Source organism: Medicago sativa, chromosome 3 (genome assembly GCF_051527215.1).
Source record: "Medicago sativa cultivar Bolivia chromosome 3, Bolivia_mono, whole genome shotgun sequence".
Taxonomy (NCBI): domain Eukaryota; kingdom Viridiplantae; phylum Streptophyta; class Magnoliopsida; order Fabales; family Fabaceae; genus Medicago; species Medicago sativa.
This window is the reverse complement of record NC_140751.1, coordinates 86,652,562-86,675,462: the sequence shown is the minus strand read 5'-3', so window position 1 is coordinate 86,675,462 and position 22,901 is coordinate 86,652,562. Positions and strand designations below refer to the sequence as shown.

General features: G+C 33.7%; 2 protein-coding genes and 1 non-coding gene across 3 annotated transcripts; all 3 read left to right on the top strand.

Moving 5' to 3' along the window:
- The first annotated feature begins 9,330 nt into the window (after nt 1-9,330).
- On the top strand, nt 9,331-12,779 carry LOC146941371 (Tetratricopeptide repeat (TPR)-like superfamily protein). The gene is made up of 4 exons (XM_085755136.1): nt 9,331-9,490; nt 9,588-9,733; nt 11,493-11,739; nt 12,406-12,779. The coding sequence occupies exons 1-4, from the start codon at nt 9,379-9,381 to the stop codon at nt 12,627-12,629; spliced, it is 729 nt and encodes a 242-aa protein (XP_085611262.1). The 5' UTR covers nt 9,331-9,378; the 3' UTR covers nt 12,630-12,779.
- Nucleotides 12,780-13,091: 312 nt separating this feature from the next.
- On the top strand, nt 13,092-13,162 carry TRNAG-CCC (transfer RNA glycine (anticodon CCC)). The gene has a single exon. It is a non-coding gene; the product is annotated as a tRNA-Gly (tRNA).
- Nucleotides 13,163-16,395: 3,233 nt separating this feature from the next.
- Nucleotides 16,396-21,531, top strand: ACBP1 (acyl-CoA binding protein 1). Its single transcript, XM_085755135.1, has 6 exons — nt 16,396-17,101; nt 18,008-18,113; nt 18,352-18,455; nt 19,753-19,844; nt 20,828-20,925; nt 21,171-21,531. Exons 1-6 carry the CDS (start codon nt 16,605-16,607, stop codon nt 21,345-21,347), a joined length of 1,074 nt encoding a protein of 357 aa, XP_085611261.1. The 5' UTR covers nt 16,396-16,604; the 3' UTR covers nt 21,348-21,531.
- Nucleotides 21,532-22,901: the final 1,370 nt, after the last annotated feature.

Genomic DNA, 22,901 nt, shown 5'->3' with positions numbered 1-22,901 from the left:
GGTCACATTTATAAGCAAAAAAAAACATTTTTAGATACATTGAATAATTAATGTATCCAACCACATTTATAGGTTAGATACATTAACTATTCAATGTATCTAAAAAGTTGATTTTTGCTTATAAATGTGATCGGTGGGAGTAACAAATAAAAAAGGCTTAATTGCATGTTTGATTTTTATTTTAGTTTTCAAGTTGGTCCCTTATGTTTTAAAAGTTTCAAGTTGATCCCTTACGTTTTAAAAGTTTCAAGTTGGTTCAAAACGTTACTCACGTTGGAATAAGTTAGTCCCTTCCGCGACATGATATTGAGTTTAATAAAACAAAAAAATTAAACAAATGTTTTAAAACTAATTTTATAAATAAGTTAAGTTCCATCACCCATATTGTTAACCTGAATCTTTAAACATTAAGTGACTGGAGGGACTAACTTATTCCAACGTGAGTAACGTTTTGAACAAACTTAAAACTTTTAATACGTAAGAGACCAACTTAAAACTTTTAAAACATAAGGAACCAACTTAAAAACTAAAATAAACAAAAGGGATCAAACATGCGATTAAACCAATAAAAAATGGGTGATTAATTTCTTGAGGAAGTGTTAGACTTTGCTTGCAATCTTACTTAACTTTCTCTTTAGTCATAAATTGAACATAAGAAAACTCATTTGTTTATTATTTTGAACTGCTTTATCCGTGACAGTTTTACTTTTGTGATTAGGCCAACCTAGCTAGAACACAGTGTTACCTACCAAAAGAACATTGGTACATAGAATCAAATGCTAAAAGTTGTGTTAATCAATGAGTAAAGGACAAAAAGCATAACTTTGTATTAACCTTGCAGAGAGATATGTTTTGATAAAAATACGCATAAACCCGACAGAGAAACATGCAACAATTGCCTGTGCTCTATCGGTGGTGTACATAATCATTATAGCTAATTAATTGTTTAATAATTACATTAGAATAATGCTTTGGATTTACTGTGTATATACTATCATTTTGATCTCCACCCAGTTATTAATATATTGTTGGAACATGTGTGGAAATTGAGTAAAAAGACTAAACACAAATTCCCATGTTGGGTAGAACTAGTGTTGTGTGAATTGAAAAAAGTGGAAGTCCCACATCGGATGGAACACACACATTATAGTGGGGGTGTACCTCTAATTAATGGGGGTACATAAGCACTAGAGAAAAAATATATATTGATATATATTTTATTATTTGGAAATGATAAATTAAATAATTAATTTAATCATTATTAGAAAGTGCTTTCTTAGTCCCCAAGTTTTGCTAAAATATTTTGGTACATAATATAATATATTTTTGTACTAAATTTAATATATTTTAGTACTCAATTAAGATATTTTTGTACTATATCTAATATGTGAATTACTTAATCGCAAAGTAATATGTTACTTGTTCCCAAAGTTTCTCATATTACTTGTTCCCAAAGTTTCTCACTTATTAGTTGTGAATTTTTTCTATAAATAGAGAGCTCACACAGTGCATTCCACACACCGAAAAGAATTTCATTGAGTTGTCGGGAATTCTTTTCTTCTCTTCTCCCTCCGACTTGTGTTAACAAGTTTCTTCTGCTTCTACTCCTTTCTGTCCCTTTCGGTTTCAAATAGAGCGGTTACGTACCGTATCGAGTGGCTTCGATCAATCGATTGAACCATATTTTTAAGAGTGTTCTTAAGACCATAGTCCCTTTTCGGTTTAATGTCCCTTCGGAATTAAGAGTGGTCTTAAGCTCATAGTCCCTTTCGATAATATATGTCCCTTCGGAATAAAGAGTACTATTAAGATCATAGTCCCTTTCGTAATAATAATGTCCCGTCGGAATTATGAATGATCTTAACAGTATATAAATTATTTAAATATTTTTCTATTTGAGGAGAAATGGTGGTATCACCATATTTGAGTGGTCGTAGTACCATATTGAAAGTTTGGAGAACTTAAAGGTTAGAATGGTGGAAACACCATATTTGAGTGGTCTTAGCACCATAATAGAATGGTAATAATACCATATTAAAGTGGTTTCAGTATTAAAGAGTGGTCTTAGTACCATATTTGACGGTGTAATTCTCGAACGATTTTCTACAGTGCAGTAGTTAATCGAACAGTTGTAGCTGAGCTTGTTTTATCCTGGAGGCGGCGTGGTTGATAGTCTACCTTGCACAATTTTGGGTAGTGCCACGAAACGTCTTAAAGAGAGCGACCTGGTCGTGACTCAACCTAGTAACAACTTCGGTAGATAATAGAATTTGGAAATCCAAATACAACAGTTTGGAAATCCAAAAACAACATATATGAAGACTAATGATACAGCAAAAACAAAAATGAAGAATAGTGATTAAAACAAGGGGAACCCCTAATATGGACCTTATTTATAAGGGTCCACGGGTGAACCCATCCTTTTGACCTGCAATTGAGGGTTAAGGCATATGTGGCAAATCCTCTCTCCCCTTGAGACCTTAAACCTCTCTCAAATTGGAAAATTTGTTTTCTCACGTTCTTCCTTTGTGACTTAAATTACAACAAAGGTTAACTGTGTTTCCAGTGTCAAAGCATCAAACATGGCTTAGATGTTATGTTCAGCAACCTGTAGTAGCAAAATCAATCGTTGATGCTTTGGCCTTTGACTTTTTCTTCTGCTTCTTTTAGATTTAAAGATTAGCATCATTTTAATAGGTTTTCATTCTCCACTTGTTAGAATTTAGAACCAACAGCAAGCTTCAACAACAACAACAACAATAAATTGATTCATCAAAATAAAATGAAAAATTAACCACAATAACTTGGTTTTCACTAAGAAGGTTCACAATGCTGGTGCAAGATTGTGGTGATTAATACTAATGGACCGTGTTCATTCTCCAAATCAGTATTTTGTTCGAATAATATTATGAACTGGAGGGTTATCGTTTTCATTATTTTCAAAATGGTCTATCAACAATTTGTGGATTGGAAATTTTAAAATATTTGATATTTTTATTAAAATAAAATAATCAATAATCTAGTACAACATCTGCAGATTTAACAGCTATTAGAGTAGAACTTCAACAAACACATGGAAAAAATCAAATCTTTATTCTTTCCACAATTATGGGTCATAGTTGTTGATGTTGAAGGAGATGAAGGTTGGGTTGTATATTGATTGTTGAAGAAAGATGAAAGAAGTTTTTGTTTTTAAGTAGTTTTTATTTTCCTTGTAAAAAACGGTGAAGGTTGTTGACTGGTTATAGCAAGTCATTCTTTGAGGTTCATGGATGATCCCTGTAATTTGGGGTCCATATCAGGGGTATCCTAAAATAAGATATGAATAGGACAAACAAAAGATACGATGAAAGGAGGGATCATCATCTGTAACTATTCAAAAACGTGGTTTCGTCCCACCTCTCCGGGTCCCATGCAAAGGATTTTTCCCTCCGAAATACTACTCCATGTGCTTATTCCATCAAATGATGATATGAGGCCCGTGCGGTAGGTTTGTGCTTTTTTGAAAAGTTTTAAGGACGTTAAATCAACATTGCTGATATTATTTTTTTAGCCAAGCAAACTAATCATTTCGTTGATAACTGCATCTTGCATACAACTTAGGTATTAGGTATTGTTGTGAGGTAATTCATGTCTTAGAAGGATTAATTGTGATGTAAGTAAGTTGTGATTTTTTATATTTTTTACAGATGATGTTAATTGATTGCAATTCAATATATATTGTATGATAGTTGTTTTAGTTAGTTGGTTGGTGACTTGTTGAACAAATCAGAGAAGTTAGTCTGTCTCTGTTATCTTTGAATCAAGCTCAAATATAACGTTAGCAAAACCCAAAGACCCTCAAACCAAATGTGTCACAAATCATTCTTTTTTTTTTGGGACAAAAGAGGGCCTTAGGCCCCACAAATCATATTTTCTAATTACCCCTATTGTGGTCTAACATATTCGTTTTTAGTGTCTGGTACTATGGTCTAAAGTCTGTCATTTGTAATTGCTTCAACCACAATATTTTTTGTTCTTCATGAAATAAATAATAAAAATAATAATCAAATTTGATATTGAAATGGAAACGAGCTTTTTAATTCATTTGATTAATTCTAAAGAACCTCTCCAGACAGTTAATCGAGTCCAAACTGTTTGGCTTGATTTGAAAATTACTCATTTCATTCTCAATTGCAGGATCATATATAACCTACGAAGAGTGGGATATTTTGGACTAAAGTTCCCCTTTGGTTATTTCAAATGTAACATACTAATATATAGATAGATGTTGGGTTAATGTCATAAGGTTTAACAGTTAAATTATAATGGGCACTTTGCAGAAGCTTTAACTTGTTGGTTTAATTCGACATATGAGGTGCGTGAAGGAGAAGTGCTAGCAATGCTCAAGGCTATTCGGTGGGTTAGACTAATGGAGCTACCATTTGTAGTTTTTGAGATGAATAGCATTTAAGACAAACATGTAGAAGGGACGAAATACGGATCCATTATTCATTGGTACAAGGAGCTTCTTCCAGTATTGCCAAACTTTATAGTTGAGTTTATTTTGAGACAGACAAATGTGGTTGTACGCACTCTAGTTCAAATAGTCACTTCTTAAGCTAATCTTTTATATGAAGAAACACACAATTTCAGAGTATAAATCGAATAACCACTTATCTCATTGATTGGAAAATGAAAACTGAATTACACCAAAAATCTTGTTGAAGCTCTAACAATCCCTGGTAAACTGAAGGATAATGCCAATTGACTTTAAAAAAAATGCCTACAAATGACAAAAATTGGTTTTGCATTGAGTTAAAAAGTTTGTCCTCAGGAAAATGGAGGAACAAAAGAGGTGGAAACAAGGGATCTCCTGCCAATCATGATCAATCTCTTTCTGATCATGAGGGGTATCATCCTACTGCCTACTGGAGCATATAGGCTGTATAACCTTTCAATTCAGAAAATTCCTTACAATAGAGAAGTGATAACTGGTAATTGATGAGACAACCGATGGGATTGCCGGATTGGGAAACGAAGCACAACAAGATTGGAACAGCAGAGACAATCATGCTTGAAGAAGAGTAAAACAATGAAGAGGTGAAATAAATAGCAGAGAGCATACAAATCAGCGTTAGAGACTACAAAAGCAAAGACATATGCCAGCAAGATAAGATGGCGTTGAGTTACTTTCTCATGGAAGACCTAATACATTTTGACTTTGAATTGTTTTCTTATAGTGCAGCAGCTGAGGAAGACCTGGTATATTTTGCATTATTGGCGGATGTAGAGCCAATTGATTTGAAGATGAAATACATTAAAAAGTTTGAAAAATAAGAAGCCATGAGGAGGGTGGGGGGCTGAAAGCCATAGTAAAATGGATTTACAACAAAATTAAAGCAAAATGGATCTATTGCCAAGTACAAAGCTAGATTGGTGGCAAAAACGTTTCTCTAAATGGTTGGTTTGGTATACTCCAATGTATTTGCACCAGTGCCCATAATTGAAACTATAAGATTGGTGATTGGTTTTGCAGGTATGAGAAGTTGGCCACTATTTGAACTTGATGAAATTTGTCTTCTTAGCCATCAAAGTAGGAAGTGCATGTAGTGCAGCCACCTCAATTAGAGGTTGGTGGCACCAAAGACATGTGTATAGGATGAAGAAATCTATATATGGGCCAAAACAGGCACCAAGAGCCTATTGCAACAAAACGATAGGCTCCTTCTTATTGTAAGAAGGTTTCACCAAATGTGCAATAGAAGAACTCAAGGTTTCTCCAAATGTGAAGAACAAAGCTAAAATGTTGTTTGTATGCTTGCATGTTAATGAAACACCTGTGATTGGAAACCATCTAAATGGCACTGAGGAACTCAAGGTAACATTGAATTCATAATATGATGAGAAATTTGTGTGTGCTATATTGCTAAGTATCATACTTCTAGAGAATGAAATTTGTTGTTACAAACAAAACAAGGGAACAATTCTACTTCAGAATATGTATCCTGCAAATGTGTTCAAAATGTTGAATCGCAACCCAACACACAGTCATGTATAATCAAATGTGAGACTACTGAAGAATTGTGATGAAAGGGGGATTAAAGGAACTTTGTTTAAACAAAATGTTGGGATCCCTCAGAAATTTGTGAAACAGTAAACTGGATATTGCATTTAGTATCTATTAAAAACTTACATAGACGCATACAAGTACACGCGACACAACGCTGATACATGTCAACATGTAATAATTTGAGAAAGTTAATTAATTGTAATCACATTTGTTGGTGTTCTTGTGTCGACCAGCAACACATGACCGGACAATATGTGACCAAAAGTGTTGGTGATACATGGTGTTCACTAGTTTTGGATTAATTAGTAGATTTCTGAAGATCCGACTTGTCAAACAAATACTAGAGCAAATCGTCAAGAGTGTTTTTGCTACCAATTTCTTGCATTAAATTAACCAACGAAATACACATTTGAATATCAAACTAACTAACAAGTAACAACATACACATTTGAGATCAAATTTGCTAAGTAAAGGCACATTCAACAATGTTTTCATAATTTTGATACATTGAAGAACTGCTCTCACCAAATTTGATAAATTCAAATGCAAAAACGACTCTTTCAACGGAGGCATGAAACTCAAGTCAAATGCACTAACGTGCAATGGCTTGTGATCCGCATATGGTTGACAAATTAATAGCAGGTTATATAAAAATTTATAACATTGAAAACCAATTAAAATGTTAATCACGGATGAATATTAAAAGAATATGAAAAAAACAGGAAGAGGCATGTTAATTGTTAATTGCTATGTAAATAATAAGAAACTTTCATATCCAAATTTACTCACAATCACAATCCATATTGTTTATTGAGAAAACACAAAACAACAGAAAGGGTGATAGTATTAAAACTACCCTAAAACTCAAACAGCGGCGTTGTTGTTTTTGTTGTCGGAAGGAGGAGGAGGCTGTGGTTGAGGATGAGAAGATTCATCGGAGAATCTGTTGGAATCAGAGGGAAGGATGAGAAGAGGATCGTCAGGATCATCGGAGGTGGAGAGATTGATGCAAGAACACCGTTCCAAAGATGCAAAGAAAGCCGTTGCAAGATTCATCCCTATCCAGCTCGCCATTCCGTTCCAGCAATACCCTTCACCCTCTGGTCCTGGTCTCTCCATGGATGATTCTCTTGCTTCTTCTGATTAACGATGGAATCAGAAAGAGAATTAAGAGAATGAAATTGTGAAATGGAATTAACTAATTCTTTATCGTGAAAACTGGGATATAATCGTTATTATTCAATTTCATTATGTCTGTTTTGGTCAACACGTGACTCTTGTTCTTACACAATATTTTCGGATCATGGCTGGCCGATTGACTTGACTTGCCATCTAATTTCCAATTCCCATTCCTATCCTTTATCTTTTCTTTTTATTTTGATTTTCAACCACTCCCCCGTTATTATGAGTACATGTATGCTCCATTTACCTACCACTTGATTTAGTCCATCTACATGTGGTAAACAAATTTCTTCGAGTTGAGATGTTAATAAATTAAAAAAATAAACATTTGTTTAATTAAAAAAATGTGTCTCCCACTTCCTCTGAAACAAGTCCCATCCTCTTTCATCTTTATTTGTACCGTCGTCCCTCTCCCCATTCGCCGTCGCTTTCCTCCTTCGTCGTCGTCGATTGAAAGTGAGATACTCAAATTTTATGTATTTGTTACGATTTGGTTTACTAATGAGATACTTGATTTTGAAAGTGAGATACTTAATTGAGAAATTCTCAAGATGCAGTGAGAATTGATTACAGTGAAATATGACCCAAGATAAATTGAGATTTGGGTCTGAGAATTTTAAGACTACAAGAAAGTGATAGGTTTGAGAGAAATCAACAATTTGGGAGTAGAGAGGAGAGGTGCTGCAATCGGTCGGAGAATCAAGTTTGAGAGATCAACGACGGTGAAAGAGCCAGAAGGTGGAGATGGGGAATAGGGATGGTGGTGTTGATAAAGATGGAAGAGGAAGGAATCTGTTTTATTAAACAAATGTTAATTTTTTTTTATTTTTAATTTAAAACATTAAACATTGGATTTTTTTTGTTGTTGACAGATTTATCCTTGGATGTTTAATTGTCACATGTCTTGCCTCCAAACCTTAAATGAACTAAATGGAACATCCATTAAATGGAGCATACCAAACTCCTCGTATACAAGATAACAAAACAATCAATATGTCAGATCGGTCCGTTTAACTTGCTTTTCTTGTGGAGCAAGTTAAGATTTTGAAGCGGTTGCTACTCGTTTCGTCTAATCTGCTAGAAAACACAATAGAGATGGGGCAAGTTGACAAAAAACACATTTTTATTTATAAATCACAGTATATTTGTCAATTTTCTTCTATGATTTTAGTCTCATGTTTTTAATAGTGTATCAATTGGAAAACTAATTAACTTTTTTATTTTGATTGTTTTATTGATTTTTTATATATAGATTTTTAGAAGATGTAACACAGTACACAAATGTTTGAATGATAATTTTCATATTTTTAGTGGACTCATTATTTACTATTTTAGTTTAATAAAAACTACTCTCGACGTCACTTAACTTAATTTTAGGTGATGCATTCATCATTATTTACTTATTTTTTATTTATATTAAAATATAATTTATATTAAACATAAAAATCAAGAAACAACATAAATAATAGACTTTTTAAATAGGCATTAAGGCTTTATAGTAAAATTGCCTTTTCATGCCTTATAGTGATAGACAAACCTTACAAGTGAAATAAGTTTTAAGGCCGATTTAGCTTATTTAAAAGTAGATAAAATTGACTATATAATTATTTTAATATGAAGGATGCATGTAAATAAGCTTTCAGATCAGATTCTTAAATAGGTTAAGGTAGACCAACAAAATAATCCTACAAAAAATCATAGGTCAGATTCAGACTTGCAAATTTTTTCGAAGGCTAAAGGTCAGACCTATCGTAGCTTAGTCTGACATGGCTTATTCCCACCCCTTCTTGTAACATGGAGATTAAAATCTGTTTGAAATAGGAGACCACAATGTATTTGAACATTCATATTTATAAATGGTAGCTTTTCTCCTGAAAAAAAAAAAGGTAGTTTTTAAAATTTGTATATTTTTTTTGGTTGTCGGAGTTTTAACTCCGAACCTTATATATATTATGCATTATATTTATCCCTACGGAGCTAAGTGCACGGGTTTGAAATTTTAAAATTTGTATATTGATAAAATAGATATTATATCATAGTGCCACGTGTGATGCCAGGTAACATATTTATCCGCAGATAAGCAAAGGGTGTGGAGTGGTCTGTCTGATTCTGAATGCTCCAAAAATTGAAGTGCAGAAAGAAGAATGGCCAACCTTTCAATTCAACTCCCGCGAACCAATTTGTCCATACGCAACTACTCAACCAAACGACCATGTTTCACCACTTCTGCTTCACCCTTCACAATCACTTGCTCTGGTCTCACTCTCTTTCATTTCTTTCACTTGATTTTATAGCATTGCTTACTTCATGTAAAATATAACCAAGACATTTAAATTTGTTTGTTCTCTTGTAGTTGTAGGAGAAGGCGAAGCTGAGTTAGATGGAACTGTGAATAAACCAAGGTTACTTAGTCTCAACAAAATCAAGGGTGTTGCCTGTGGTATTCTTGCAGCTTATGCTGTTACTTCTGCTTCATTTCCCGTTACTGCTGCTACTCAGGTTCAAATTCACCTGAAAATATTAACACTCACTTATCACTCAATGCAATCATTAGTTAGGTATCTTATATTTCAAACATATTTTGATTTATGAATGAGAGTGAATAAAACAATCGTATAAGATTATTAGGCTAAGGCCCAGTTTGGACAAACAATTCAACTAAGCTCATAACTTAAATAATTTTTCATGTGTTTATGTATAAGCTATTTTTGTAAAATATGTTCACTTATTTTTAATCATTCTGTCACAGTGCTATACTGAATAAGGAAGTTTGAAATATGAATTTTCGACAAAAACAAGTTCAATGAGACGCTTGATTTGGCTATTGTTTTTTTTTTGAAGAAATCAAAATGACTTGATTTGGCTATTGTAACAACTTACATGTGCATGATAGTACTGAACTTATTAGGTGTTTTGTATAAGATATATAGCGATGATTTAAAAATAGATTTTACTCTCAACATATGCACTCAGGGGAAGAGATCAAATGGTTTCTTTCTCGATGTATCTTCTGTTTCTCTCCATGCTAACATGATACCGAGTGTCACAGTTGATCAGGAGAATTTTTCTTTGGTTAACAAGTTAGTTGTAAACTTGCAAGTGACACTGTACAAATTAAAACATGTAATATAGGACCAAATGGTTTTGACAAGTTTGTGCACTTGTAATTAAAAGTGACTTTCTTTCTCAATGTATCTATAAATCCAAATGGTTTTGACAAGTTTTGGCACTTGTCGTTAATGGCAATTGTCTGTGGAATGTGGTCATAGGAACCAACTGGTGTAGAAGAAGAAAGAAAGAATTCTTTATTGAAATAAATGAAAGATGCATTCTCAGTTAGTTCTAGAAAATCTGATCCCTTGTTGTCTCAATTTGGTTTACTTACTGAATACCCTTCCTAACCCTGCTCCTTTTTTTTTTTTTTTTTGAAACGGCAAATATTATTCATCGACGAGAGGGTGTAAGACACTCCCAAAACTCGCGGAAATAGCGACAGAAATACAACAGTGGCCGTATATAGGCGGCACACCAAAACACCCAAACCACTCGAATATGACTCCGGGATATACTACGGAAAATAGCCAGCAGCAGCATACCTCTGCGTCACCAATGAGCGTCCCAGGAGCCAAAACCAAAGCGAAAACCAACCACTGCAGGGCCTAAAAACACCTGAGCCCCAGCAAACCAAACCAAAACTAATAATCCAATCTAATTAACTTACTAACCTTCTCCACTAACAGTAACATAGCAGACCTAACACATGGTCCCCTCTACACATGGGTTTGGTTAGGAAGCCTATTACAAGTTTGGGTGAAAATTAGTCCATCTTTAGAGACATTTACGTCATCATTTCATTCAAATGGTCATTCGGGTAAAATGTCAAGAGTCTGAGGTTGTGTCCTTCTAAGCTTTGAAATATGACCTACGATTTTCATTGTCTTTCTGGGATCTGGTCTTGTACTAGGAAGTCTCGGAGTAGTGTCACTTACCAACCCAATTTTTGTGTGTTTTTTCATTGTGATTGGTTCTTGTTTATATATCTTTGTTCTATATTTTATCGAACTATCATTTTTTGATCAAGCTCAAGGCAATTTTCCATTTAGGTTGGTATTGAATATTTAATAACATGTCATTTTTATTTTCTTTTGATGAAATATGCAAATTTATTATGTTTCAGTGATGTATCATGTTATAAAAATGTTATTAAGTTTAAATTTGTGAGAGCCTTAGCCAAATGTGATTCACACTTCTTTTGCAGAGACTGCCCCCATTGTCAACTGAGCCCAATCGCTGCGAACGTGCATTTGTTGGCAACACAATTGGTCAGGCAAATGGTGTGTACGACAAAGCATTAGATCTCCGGAAATGTGACTTCACAAATGAAAAATCCAACCTGAAGGGGAAGACTCTGTCTGCAGCACTAATGTCAGATGCTAAGTTTGACGGTGCTGACATGACAGAAGTTGTAATGTCAAAGGCTTATGCAGTTGGGGGCAGCTTTAAAGGTAACCTTGTTTACTAGTACAAAATCAACTGAGTCTGAATGTTGAGGATTTGTTAGCCTTCATGAATGACCAAATACATGTTTCTATACATTCTTACGATTCTAAACACCTGGAGCACGTATAAACTTATATCTATGAAGAATAACTTTTATGTTGGAAACATTTACTAAACTTGAATGGTATACAAGAATATAAGATACTCATTTCCTGATAATAATTACCTCTGATTTTATTCATCTTTCACAACTCTTGCTCAATTTAGAGATGTTTTGCTAATAGCTGTGAAGCTTAAGCCATTATGTTGAATGCCATGTATATTACTCCATTTGTCTCTTATTAAGTGTCACATTTAGAATACTTGTTTGTCTAGCATTATTTGTCATTTTAAATTATTAATAAAACATTAATTACTTTATTTCACTAATTCACTAACTACTATTAATAAGGGTACTTTTGTTAACGAAGCTTATTTTATCATAGAAATTGGTACATTCAATGATCTTACTAAAAAGTGTGCAGAACTTTATAAACCGTTTATATGAGACTTCTGTCAATGAGTATGCTCAATTTTGAAAGTGTTCAGCCACTTGGAAGTTGTGATTCATACTAATACTATTTGGTATTTGCCATATTACAAGACACTGACTCAATTGTGATCTTTTACAGGTGTGGACTTCTCAAATGCAGTGTTGGATCGTGTTAATTTCGGGAAAGCAGATCTTCAGGGAGCTGTATTTAGGAACACAGTTTTGTCAGGCTCCACCTTTGACGATGCTAAACTGGAAGGTGCAGTTTTTGAGGACACTATCATTGGTTACATTGATCTCCAAAAGATATGCAGAAATACAACCATCGGCGACGAGGGTCGAGCTGAGCTAGGATGTCGATGATAATTAAGCAGAATGTCTTCATTCATGTCTTATTTTTTTCTTTTAAGCTACTTTATCATGAATTCGTGATATATAAGGGTGCCTTGATGAGGAGAACTAGTAGATGTTTGCTACATTACATCCAAAAGTAAATTGAAATGTTTTCTTTTCCTTTGTAGTGTTTTATTATTTCATTTATGTTCAGCTCAACTTACAAATTGAAGACATTAATAATGGTATGATTGATATAGTTGCACTTGTGCTGTTCAAAAATAACAAAAAAATAAAATAAATACTTGCACTTGTTTTTAAGATGTCTTCATCATTCTTTCAAATACAAATACGTTAGTTTTTCAGTTTCTATCATTAATGGGGGTGTGAAATTAATTAGTTTTTATTTAAAATAATAATGATGTAAAATATTGGTACTGAGCGGAATATACTTTGTTAAATAGCAGTTTTGTTATCCGATAACAACAAAAAGCGCATCTGGTGTAGTGGTATCATAGTACCCTCCCACGGTACTGACCAGGGTTCGATTCCCTGGATGCGCATACTAGCTTTTTAATTCTAATTCTTAATTTTTCTAGCTTTTTATTCCTATTTATAAAAATAAAAGTGACTTTTTTATTTTCTAGCTTTTTATTCCTATTTATAAAAGTGACTTTTTTATTCTATCTTATTTTTTATCGACAGAAGAAAGTGACTTATGTTATAGATAGGAACAATTATATACAATTATATATTTCAAGATTTTTACCATTGTATGTCCCAAAAATAGATGATAAGTTAATATTTACGAATAAAGTGACTTTTTTATTCTATCTTATTTTTTAGAATTTTTTTTTCGTCTGCCCCTATCACCAAAAAAATTGATATGTCTACCCCTAGTTCAAAATTATTGATACAAATGCCCCTGTTCTTCTTTTAACTTGGCGAGCATCAACATTTTTTCAACTTCTTCGGCAAGCTTGCAGGCTTTTTCAGAACTTTTATGTAAGTTCTGCATATGGAATGGCGATCAATTCTTTTTTAATTTTTTTTTTGATGTTCTTGGATTGAAATGGCGAGCAAAGCCATTTTTATTTGGTTGCCATGGTTCCATATTTAAATTGCCGAGCATGCCATTTTAAGTTCATCTAATTTAAAAAACAAAAAAATTGAAAGAAGGTTCATCTAATTTAATGAATACGTTGTATTATTATTTTTTAATGGAGTTGCGATCATCGTTTATCCTACGTTGTATATAAATATTTTTAATTAAAAAAATTAAAAGTATTAATAAATACACAAGTGAAATGATAATAATAATAATAATAATTATATTAAGATAATTCGGAATAAAATACATTACGAAGAAAATTAACTACTGATGATTAACAGTTGGACAATTCCTGCGAATATGACTGGTTGGATGTAGTACTCATGGACACAAAATTAAGATAAGATAAATGTAATAGATGTTTTAAGTTTGTAACAACGTTTCATTTTAATGTATTTTTGGTAAATGCTTAATTAAAAAAATTATTTTAGGTTATTTTTTAAATTCAAGAAAAGTGATTTTTTAATAAAAAAAATTGTAAAACAAAAAGAAAACAAAAGTTAGACCGAAATAAAAAAAAGGAAAAAATATAGAAAAAAATGGCATGTTCGCCTTTGAAAATATAGAAATGCAATCTTTCAAAAAAATAATATAGAAATGGCATGCTTCCTGGTAGAACACAAATAAATAGGAATGACATGCTCGCCATTTTACAAGTAGAACACAAATAAAAAATGGCTTGCTCGCCAATTCAAACAAAGAACATGAATAAAAAACTTAAAAAAAAACCTGCTCGCCAACTTAATTCAGACAGAACCTGCAAGTTGCAGAGAATTGTTGAAAAAAGGTCATGTTCGCCAACTTAAAAGAAGAACAAGGGTATTTGTAACATTAATTTTCAACTAGGGGCAGACATAACATTTTTTTTTGCGATAGGGGCAGAAAAAAAAATATTCTATTTTTTATCGACAGAAGAAAGTGACTTATGTTATAGATAGGAACAATACAATTATATATTTCAAGATTTTTACCATTGTATGTCCCAAAAATAGATGATAAGTTAATATTTACAAATTAAAGTGATCTCCGTGATTGAAAGGTTTTATAGGATTGTTTAGCAAGTGCAACTCAAACGATAAAAAATTGTAGTGACATTTGATATATTGATGGACTGTTCAAACACGTAATATTCATCTTCTTTGTGCACTTAGTGTGTATAAGTTTTTCCGTTAGGTTTTTTTTTTTGTAAAAAAAAAATGGTTGTAGTCCACAAATTCTAACTCAATTCGCAAAATTGTTAAATTAGATGTTGTGATTGAGACTCGTACTCCGACTTCTCCACTTGTGTCTGTGAGTTTCAATGACTATTATCATTCTATTTACCGACCAAAAGATAAGGTGTTGTAAGATTTTTACATTTACAACACTCTAAAATATAATTTCTCATTTTATGTCGCCAAACAATTATTTGAAAAATCATCCCATGATTAGTCACAATTGATAGATGATAAACTTTCATAGCCTATGTGAGAGCAAGACATTTTTTTAAGTGGGTCATACAATAAAATATCATGTAATTAACAAAATTAAACAAAGTCTGAGCAATGCACTGCTCAGTTGTCAGAGATAATGTATTGTTATATGTATAGGTTGAGGTTCGAACTCGAACTCCAAACACTCCACTTAAGCATGTCAATGGGTATGGAGTCTCAACTTATTCACTTTAAAAAGTGAATTCTAGTACCTAAGCTACTAAAAAAAACAAAGTGCGGGCAACTACCCCTAATTAGCTTGCCTTGAACTCGTCCCTGCTACCAAGTCTATAGTACCCTATGCGGCACACAATAAGGCCTCGTTTGGATTGAGCTTATTTTGAGCTTATGAAAAAGAGCTTATGCAAATAAATAAGTTTTTATCTTAATTCATAAGTTCTCACAAACGAAAATTATACCTTTATAAACTGTTTTTTCATAAACTACATTAACAAGCTTTAAAATAATACATATATGCATATTTATTTGCATAAGCTGTTTTGCATAAGCTCTAAAATAAGCTAATCCAAACAGGGCCTAAATCAACCTATAGAAGGGTATTTTTGTTTTATAGTAGTAATCAAGATTTTTAAGTCTATAATATTAATATATAATATATTGTGAAAGTCTGAGATCAAACTAACGAGATAATCATATCATGACTAAATTAGTTTGATGGTAAATTTATATATTGAATACCCAGTAAATTACTATTTATTTTTTGAAAGTCGCATTTAAACTAGTTTTCGACCTTATTAATATTTTAAACTAATATATGTATTTGTCAAACATCTTACAATTAAGTCTTTATCCTTATGTTATTATCATATGACAATGGACTTAATTGAGAAATCTTTTAAATAAAAAATGAAGATAATCTCTACCTAGATATTTTTTGACAAGATAATCTTTACCTTGTTAGGGCATGTACACATTTCACCCAACCTAAGTATAGGACCTACAAAATTTAAAGAGGCAGTTAGAGACAGATTAGATATGGCACAACACCGCGTGGTCCACCGCATTAAAAAAAGCCAAATTGTTCCAATCCTTTTCCGTGACATCACCACGATTCTCTTCAAATAATCAATGATCATGCCACGTGTCACTCTTAAACAACGAGTCCACAAAACCACAGTTACCCCTCGCAACACCAGATAACTCCTTCAGGCGCCAACACACAGAAAGACCAAACAATATTCTCTCACGGTTCATCTCATTCTTGGTTCTTCTCACCTTGATCGAAATTTCCTCACAAAATCTTCCTCAATATCTTCGTCATTCACAAAAAAAAAAAAAAAATAGTACTAATTAGGGTTTTAGCTTAAACAAAAATAATTTTCTTAAAACCTATGTTATTTCACAGTATTTAATCTGTGAATTGCAATATTTTTCTAGGGTTTCAAGTTTCATTCACGAAAAATGGGTGAATGGCATGATTGGCAATCTCTTCTTCAATCAATTTTCCTCGGTTTAATCTTCTCTTACCTTCTTGCAAAACTCATATCCATCGTCGTTTCATTCAACAACGAAAATCTCACAATCACACGCAACACAAACTCCAACGCCGTCGTTTCACACGATGATACAAAACAAGACGACGTCGTTTCTGATCCCGGACACCGTCCCGAAGCCGAAGCTGAGTCGGTTATGGCTGAGCAAGGTAGCATCAGAAACGAAAGCGTTGACGGTGGGGATGATGATTATGATGATGATTGGGAAGGTGTGGAGAGTACTGAATTAGATGAGGCTTTCAGCGCTGCTACTGCTTTTGTTGCTGCTGCCGCCGCGGACCGGCTTTCGCAGAAGGTGTCGAATGATGTTCAGCTTCAGCTTTATGGGTTGTATAAGATTGCTACTGAAGGTCCTTGTAGTACGGCTCAACCTTCTCCTCTCAAAATGACGGCTCGTGCTAAATGGTATTCAATCTTGCTTTCTTGAAACTGTTTTTGTTTGAGTTTGTATCTTGTAGAAGACAATAAAAGAAAGGAAAAAGCTTTAACATTACGCAACAATTTTAAAGGGTTAATAGTGTATATATTTGGAATCTTTTGTGTGCTGTGCTGCCTCTATGAGTTTTTAATAGCAGTTTTTTTTTTTTTTTTTTCCTTGGGTATAAGTTCAAATAGATTCTTTAGCCTATTTTGGATGTATTTGTATTGTAGTTTGCACTATTTAAAGCTAGACCAACTCTGCTGTAAATTAACGTTTGGATGAGCGGTTAGTTTGGAAAAATCACAGTTATACTGCGATTTTATTGAAGATTTAGAGAGGAAGTTGGGGTAGCACCTATAGTAGAAAGATGGTGGAAACTAGGCTTAGGTGGTTTGGGCTTGTAGAGAGAAGAACGGTAGATTTTGTAGTAGTGAGAGTAGATCAAATGGAGGATAGTCAGATCACTAAAGGGAGAGGAAAACTAAGAAAAACTATAAGAGGAACTATTAAGAAAGATCTAGAGATTAATGAGTTAGATCGAAATATGGTTTTTGATAGAACATTATGGTGTAATTTGATCCATGTAGCCAACCTCATTTGGTGGGATAAGGCATGGTTGTGTAGTGGTACACAATGTAGCTTTTGCGCCAAAATCACGGGGACTCACCATGATTCTGGCTATCTCAAATCTCAATGCAATCCAACATACACAAGTCTTTTATTTTGAGAAATAGGCATCATTTATAAATTTTGATGTGCTGTTACCAACAATTGCATGCAGTCATTTTTCCTACCTGGTCAAGTATGGTAATCTCGCTGTGCGGTAAAAAGAAAGGTTATTTTGTTAATTGTTTTGGTTCAGTGCTAATATACCCTTCAACTTTCTGTAGGCAAGCGTGGCAGAAATTGGGTGCTATGCCTCCTGAGGATGCAATGCAGAAGTACATTGACATTGTGTCGGAACTATATCCTACTTGGCTTGATGGTGCACCTTTGGTGAGCTAATAAGCCGTTTCTTGTGCTCTAAATTGATGAATCACTATTTCTTTCTATACAAGGGAGAATGATGTATTTTCTTGTGCTCATTGATGAATCACTATTTCTTTCTATAAAAGGGAGAATGATGTATTTAAAAGGAAATTATTCTTTACTAGTTACATTCTTTATGTGTGTGTCAGTGTAGTTTTTTTTTATTCAGTCTCTAACTACCCAACTCGTGTTGTTTCTTTGACAGAGAAGTAAAACCGGCGACGGTGGTGGCCCAAGTTCAGAGGCTCGGGGACCAATGGGACCAGTATTCAGCTCTTTTGTTTACGAAGAGGAATGTGGCAGTGACTCGTAAGATTTTGTAAAACTCAAACTGTATCAGTTTTTCTGCATATATCACCTGTAGATGGCCATGCGTCACTAATTGGTTATGAATTTATGTATATAATGTTAAATGTAATTGCTTTGATTGATGTTTCCCTGATGTCTCTCCAGTAGTTAGATTGGTGGGATGTCTTCAAGTGGTAATTATAACGGTCCCGATTCTTAGGAGGTCTATCAATCTATCTGAAGTGAGATTGATTCTCTACGGAGGCTCCTCTCCCCTTCTCTAGTCTTGCCTTTGTTGACTGAATCTTTTGCGTATTGCAGCTCCCCTATCTAATGATAGGTCTTTATATATTACACGGTTGGCACCTAGAATAATTTATTATTTTTAAAAATAAAATAGAAAAATCAGACATCATTTTGGTAACATGAAAGTACATTTTGCTGCTTTTTGCAAAGCAGCTTGGTTCATAATATACTGCTTCTTTATCTTTTCTTAAAGGTGTTTTTTTCAAGTTTTTTTCTCAACTCAAAATTAGTTGTTTCCCCTTCCTAAATTTGTCTTGTTATATGCTAGGCTTTGGATACACTCAAAGTGATAATAGGCCTTCTTAGTTTTAACTTTGAAATATTACAAATCAAATTGTTGTTTCAAATTTGAACAGAGCAAGGACAATATTGCTTTGTGGGTTTCTGGAATTAAGGCAACCTTCTGCAACTCAATAATTTTTTTGGAGTTTTGAAACTAATTGTCATATAAGTATTTATATCAGTTTTATGTATTATCAACTGATTCAATTCTTAAGTTTCTAAGCTTTGCATCATAGGGGATAGAATACGCATAAAATCTTTGGTTTGCTTTTATGGAGAGTCCTTTGATTTGGCTCTTCTAACATGAGTGATTTACCCAATGAACCAAGATATCATCACTTTGGAGGAGCCAAGCATGCTTGATAAAACTAATACACACCCTTCTCATTAATCTGTCTCCTTGTCGCGCTTTTGTCATCCTTCTTTTGAACCACCTTTTTTATTTACACAAATGATCAATTCTCACCGATGCCACGTGTGTTTTTTCCCATTAAACTATTGGCATTTTGGAGGAATGATTTCAGGAACTGATCACAAGGTTACTTTATTAATCAGTAGGCTATAATATTTTAATGACATTATTTAAATGTACGGAGTACTAAGGTTATCTAATGAATAACATTTGAACAATAAAAATCAGAAGTCGTGAAGCTTCTTCATCAAAAGGCAACAATTTATTGGGAGAAAAAAAAATTGATAGATATTAATGTTTCGTTATCTTCCTTTATAGGAAAATGGATGCCATTCACGGATTTGCTAGAGAGGGAGATATGACTAATCTACTAAAGTGTATCGAAAGTGGAGTTTCAGTGAATTTGAAGGGTGAGTTATTTAGATATTTGCTTTTCCAAGTGTATACATTATCCTTCAGTGTGCTGCAAGTTGTTAGTTATTTATTTTATCTTAAGTCTTTTGGCTTTCAAATAGACAAAGTCCCTCATTAGCAGCTTTTGTTCAGTGCAAATCACCGACTTCAGTATGACAACATAAACTTAAATTTTAGCGGCATTGCGTGACAAGCCTAACACAAGCATATGTATATTTCAGTGTTTTGGAATTGTTTAACAGCTAAGTCATGAGCTATGTCTTTCTCAAAAAGCCTCAGCAATTGGCCTAAAAATGCCTATTTGAAGATAGAAAGTTGATTGATAACTGAATTGACATTACATGGAATTAATCTTGCTGGTTGTGTTTTGTTTCCTTTCAGTTATAAAAAATTAGCTTAAGTGAAGAATTAGCTGGCCTAAATGAGCTATGTCTGTCTTGTCAGACGTCGTATTTCCATTTTAACTTTCACTCCCACATGCATCTCTCTTGCATCTTTGTACTTAGGAAGGAGTATACCACAGATTCACTATTGGCACTTTAAAAATGGGAAACATGTAGCTATAATCAGACCATAACTTTAGTGTCTTCAACATTATGTTTCCTTAAGAAATGATTGATCTTGTAAGAAAATGTCTGTAAGTAAAACTTATGAAGTTCAATTTATAATTTTAGAAGTTGAATTGTCAATGTAGCATGAGATAATAAATCTCGTAGATCTCTACTAATTTGGGAGGTCTTTATTATTTTGCCCATAGAGGAGGATACATCAAGATTTTTCATTACATCACACTATTTGGATTGTAGTGAAAATATCATTTTCTTGATTACGATTGAAGTCCCATAAATATCTTCAGCATTCTTATTGTGATTGATTTTGCTGTCTCGTGCCAGAGGTTTATCAAATTAATATTAGCTTTATAATGCTATTATTACTTTTCCTTTTCTTTAACAATATGCGTTTTTTGAAATATGTGCAGACAGTGAAGGCCGGACACCGCTACACTGGGCTGTGGATCGTGGTCACCTTAATGTCACAGAGCTGCTGGTTGGCAGGAATGCTGATGTAAATGCCAAGGTATTCATTCAATACTATATGTTTTAATGCATTCCTTCAGGGGATTTCCATCTGCACTATTGGCTTAATTGTAACTGTTTAGAATGAAAACAGGATGGAACTTTAGTTGGATTTTGAGTAAACCTCACTGCATAAGTTGCATAATGTAGTATAGTTTAGGCTTTGGGATATGGTTTTGTGCATATTTTTTACTCAAGTCAAACTCAAATTTGCTACTGTCTGTTCTGATGTTTTCTTTTTTGAAGGATAATGATGGACAAACTCCACTGCATTACGCTGTTACGTGCGAGAGAGAATCCATAGCTGAATACTTGGTGAAGCATAGTGCAGACATCCATTCAGAAGACAATGATGGCAGTTCATCGCGTGACATCTGTAGTTCTAAGTGGCCGTTTATGCAGCATGAGGAAGAAGTAAAATGATTGTTCATTATGTATGTTGTTGCTTCTGGCTACTACATCCTTGCCCAAATCCCTTCAGGATGTACGTGTCCATATAACTTGATTTTTTTTCTCCTTACTCTTGGTGTATACACTACACCCTTTTCACTGTAGTCTACACCTATGCACCGCTTAGGTAATGGTTAATGAAGTATATTCTGTTTTATTGTTTCCTCTGCTCAAACTCCTTATTTTGGCCCCTCGTTCCTTAATATTTAGGGATGAATATGAATATATTCGGGAAAAAAGAAACAACTATAGGAGCAACAAGAAAAGGGTTTAGGGTCCACAAGTGGTGTAAAATTGGAATTTGGATGGCCGTATCATATCATCGATTGATTTTGTGGTCACGAATAAGCAGAATTTCTTTTCTTGACTAATCAGTGGATATGTACCGGATGCAAGCATTAAGTTGGTTTTGCCCTTGAACGATTTTGATTTTGATTATATACCTAGAAAGCTGGTAAATAAATACATCATCTTCATGTCTAAGTGCCTGTTCGTATTCACGGCAAAAGCCTTCTAAACGTACGTTTGGTTTGAAGCTCCAATTAGTAGCTTCCTTATTTCAGCGTTTAGATTGCATTGTGAATTGATAAATCATCCTAAAACGCTATACCAAACATACAATAAGTAATGATATTTTCATGAATTTCAATTTAATCCATACGGTTTGAAAGACGCTAGAAAACAATAAGCATTTTTATTAACAGGTGTCCTCAAAATGTCGGTCCATGATTATATATTTGTGTACTCTGAATAGGTCATTCCCCCTTTTTGTTCCGAGAAATGATATTTGTACAACCATTTTGGTACAACTTTTGTACAACTTTATCTCTCATACTCATACTATGTGTTTATTCTCTCTATTCCTTTTTCTCTCTCTATTGTTTTTGATCAATGAGAAGAGAGAACAACAAAGTTGTCTCAAAGGTTGTATCAAAATGGTTGACAAAATATCACTACTCTTTTGTTCCTTTAGCATCTCTGCCTTTGCACTTTTTTAATGCGTGCAATACAAAGGTAAATTCCAATTTTTATATGCGGAGTGAAGTTCACTGTCAACACAAATCAAATTCCCACGTTGTTTACTGCCAATGTGCAGCTCTTTGTAGTGGCTAACCCGGCAATGTTCTTCAACACATTGGTCCATGCTGGGAGGCGTGGCAGTGGGTAGGACCATGGATGCCGAATCAAAATTCATAAAGTCTACAAAACAAAACTCCTTTGTCCCAAGCATTTTCCAAGTTGACATTTTGGATGCTCATCATTGTATCATCTACCGACTACCATGGCCTGTGTCTTTCAGATTTGAATTAACATCAAGTGTGTGAACTAGTTGTTGCTATTGCAATTGAGATCTAAATTTGCATCTTTGTTTAGTTGTTTGCCGAAAGGTAGGGTAGTTAAAGTAGTTTCCCACGAGAGGTTGTCATGCTAAGTTAAGAGGAATATATGCGACTCACCCTAGAATCTTCCTATAGGACTTGAGAGTTTCACCTTAATTGTGTCTTGTTCTTTTGCAATATGCCGCTA

Coding starts and splice junctions, on each gene's coding strand:
- LOC146941371 (XM_085755136.1), top strand. CDS start 9,379: ATGGCCAACCTTTCAATTCAACTCCCGCGAACCAATTTGTCCATACGC. Junction 9,491..9,587: donor CTTCACAATCACTTGCTCTG/GTCTCACTCTCT, acceptor GTTCTCTTGTAG/TTGTAGGAGAAGGCGAAGCT. Junction 11,740..12,405: donor AGTTGGGGGCAGCTTTAAAG/GTAACCTTGTTT, acceptor GATCTTTTACAG/GTGTGGACTTCTCAAATGCA.
- ACBP1 (XM_085755135.1), top strand. CDS start 16,605: ATGGGTGAATGGCATGATTGGCAATCTCTTCTTCAATCAATTTTCCTC. Junction 17,102..18,007: donor ATGACGGCTCGTGCTAAATG/GTATTCAATCTT, acceptor AACTTTCTGTAG/GCAAGCGTGGCAGAAATTGG. Junction 20,926..21,170: donor ATGCTGATGTAAATGCCAAG/GTATTCATTCAA, acceptor TCTTTTTTGAAG/GATAATGATGGACAAACTCC.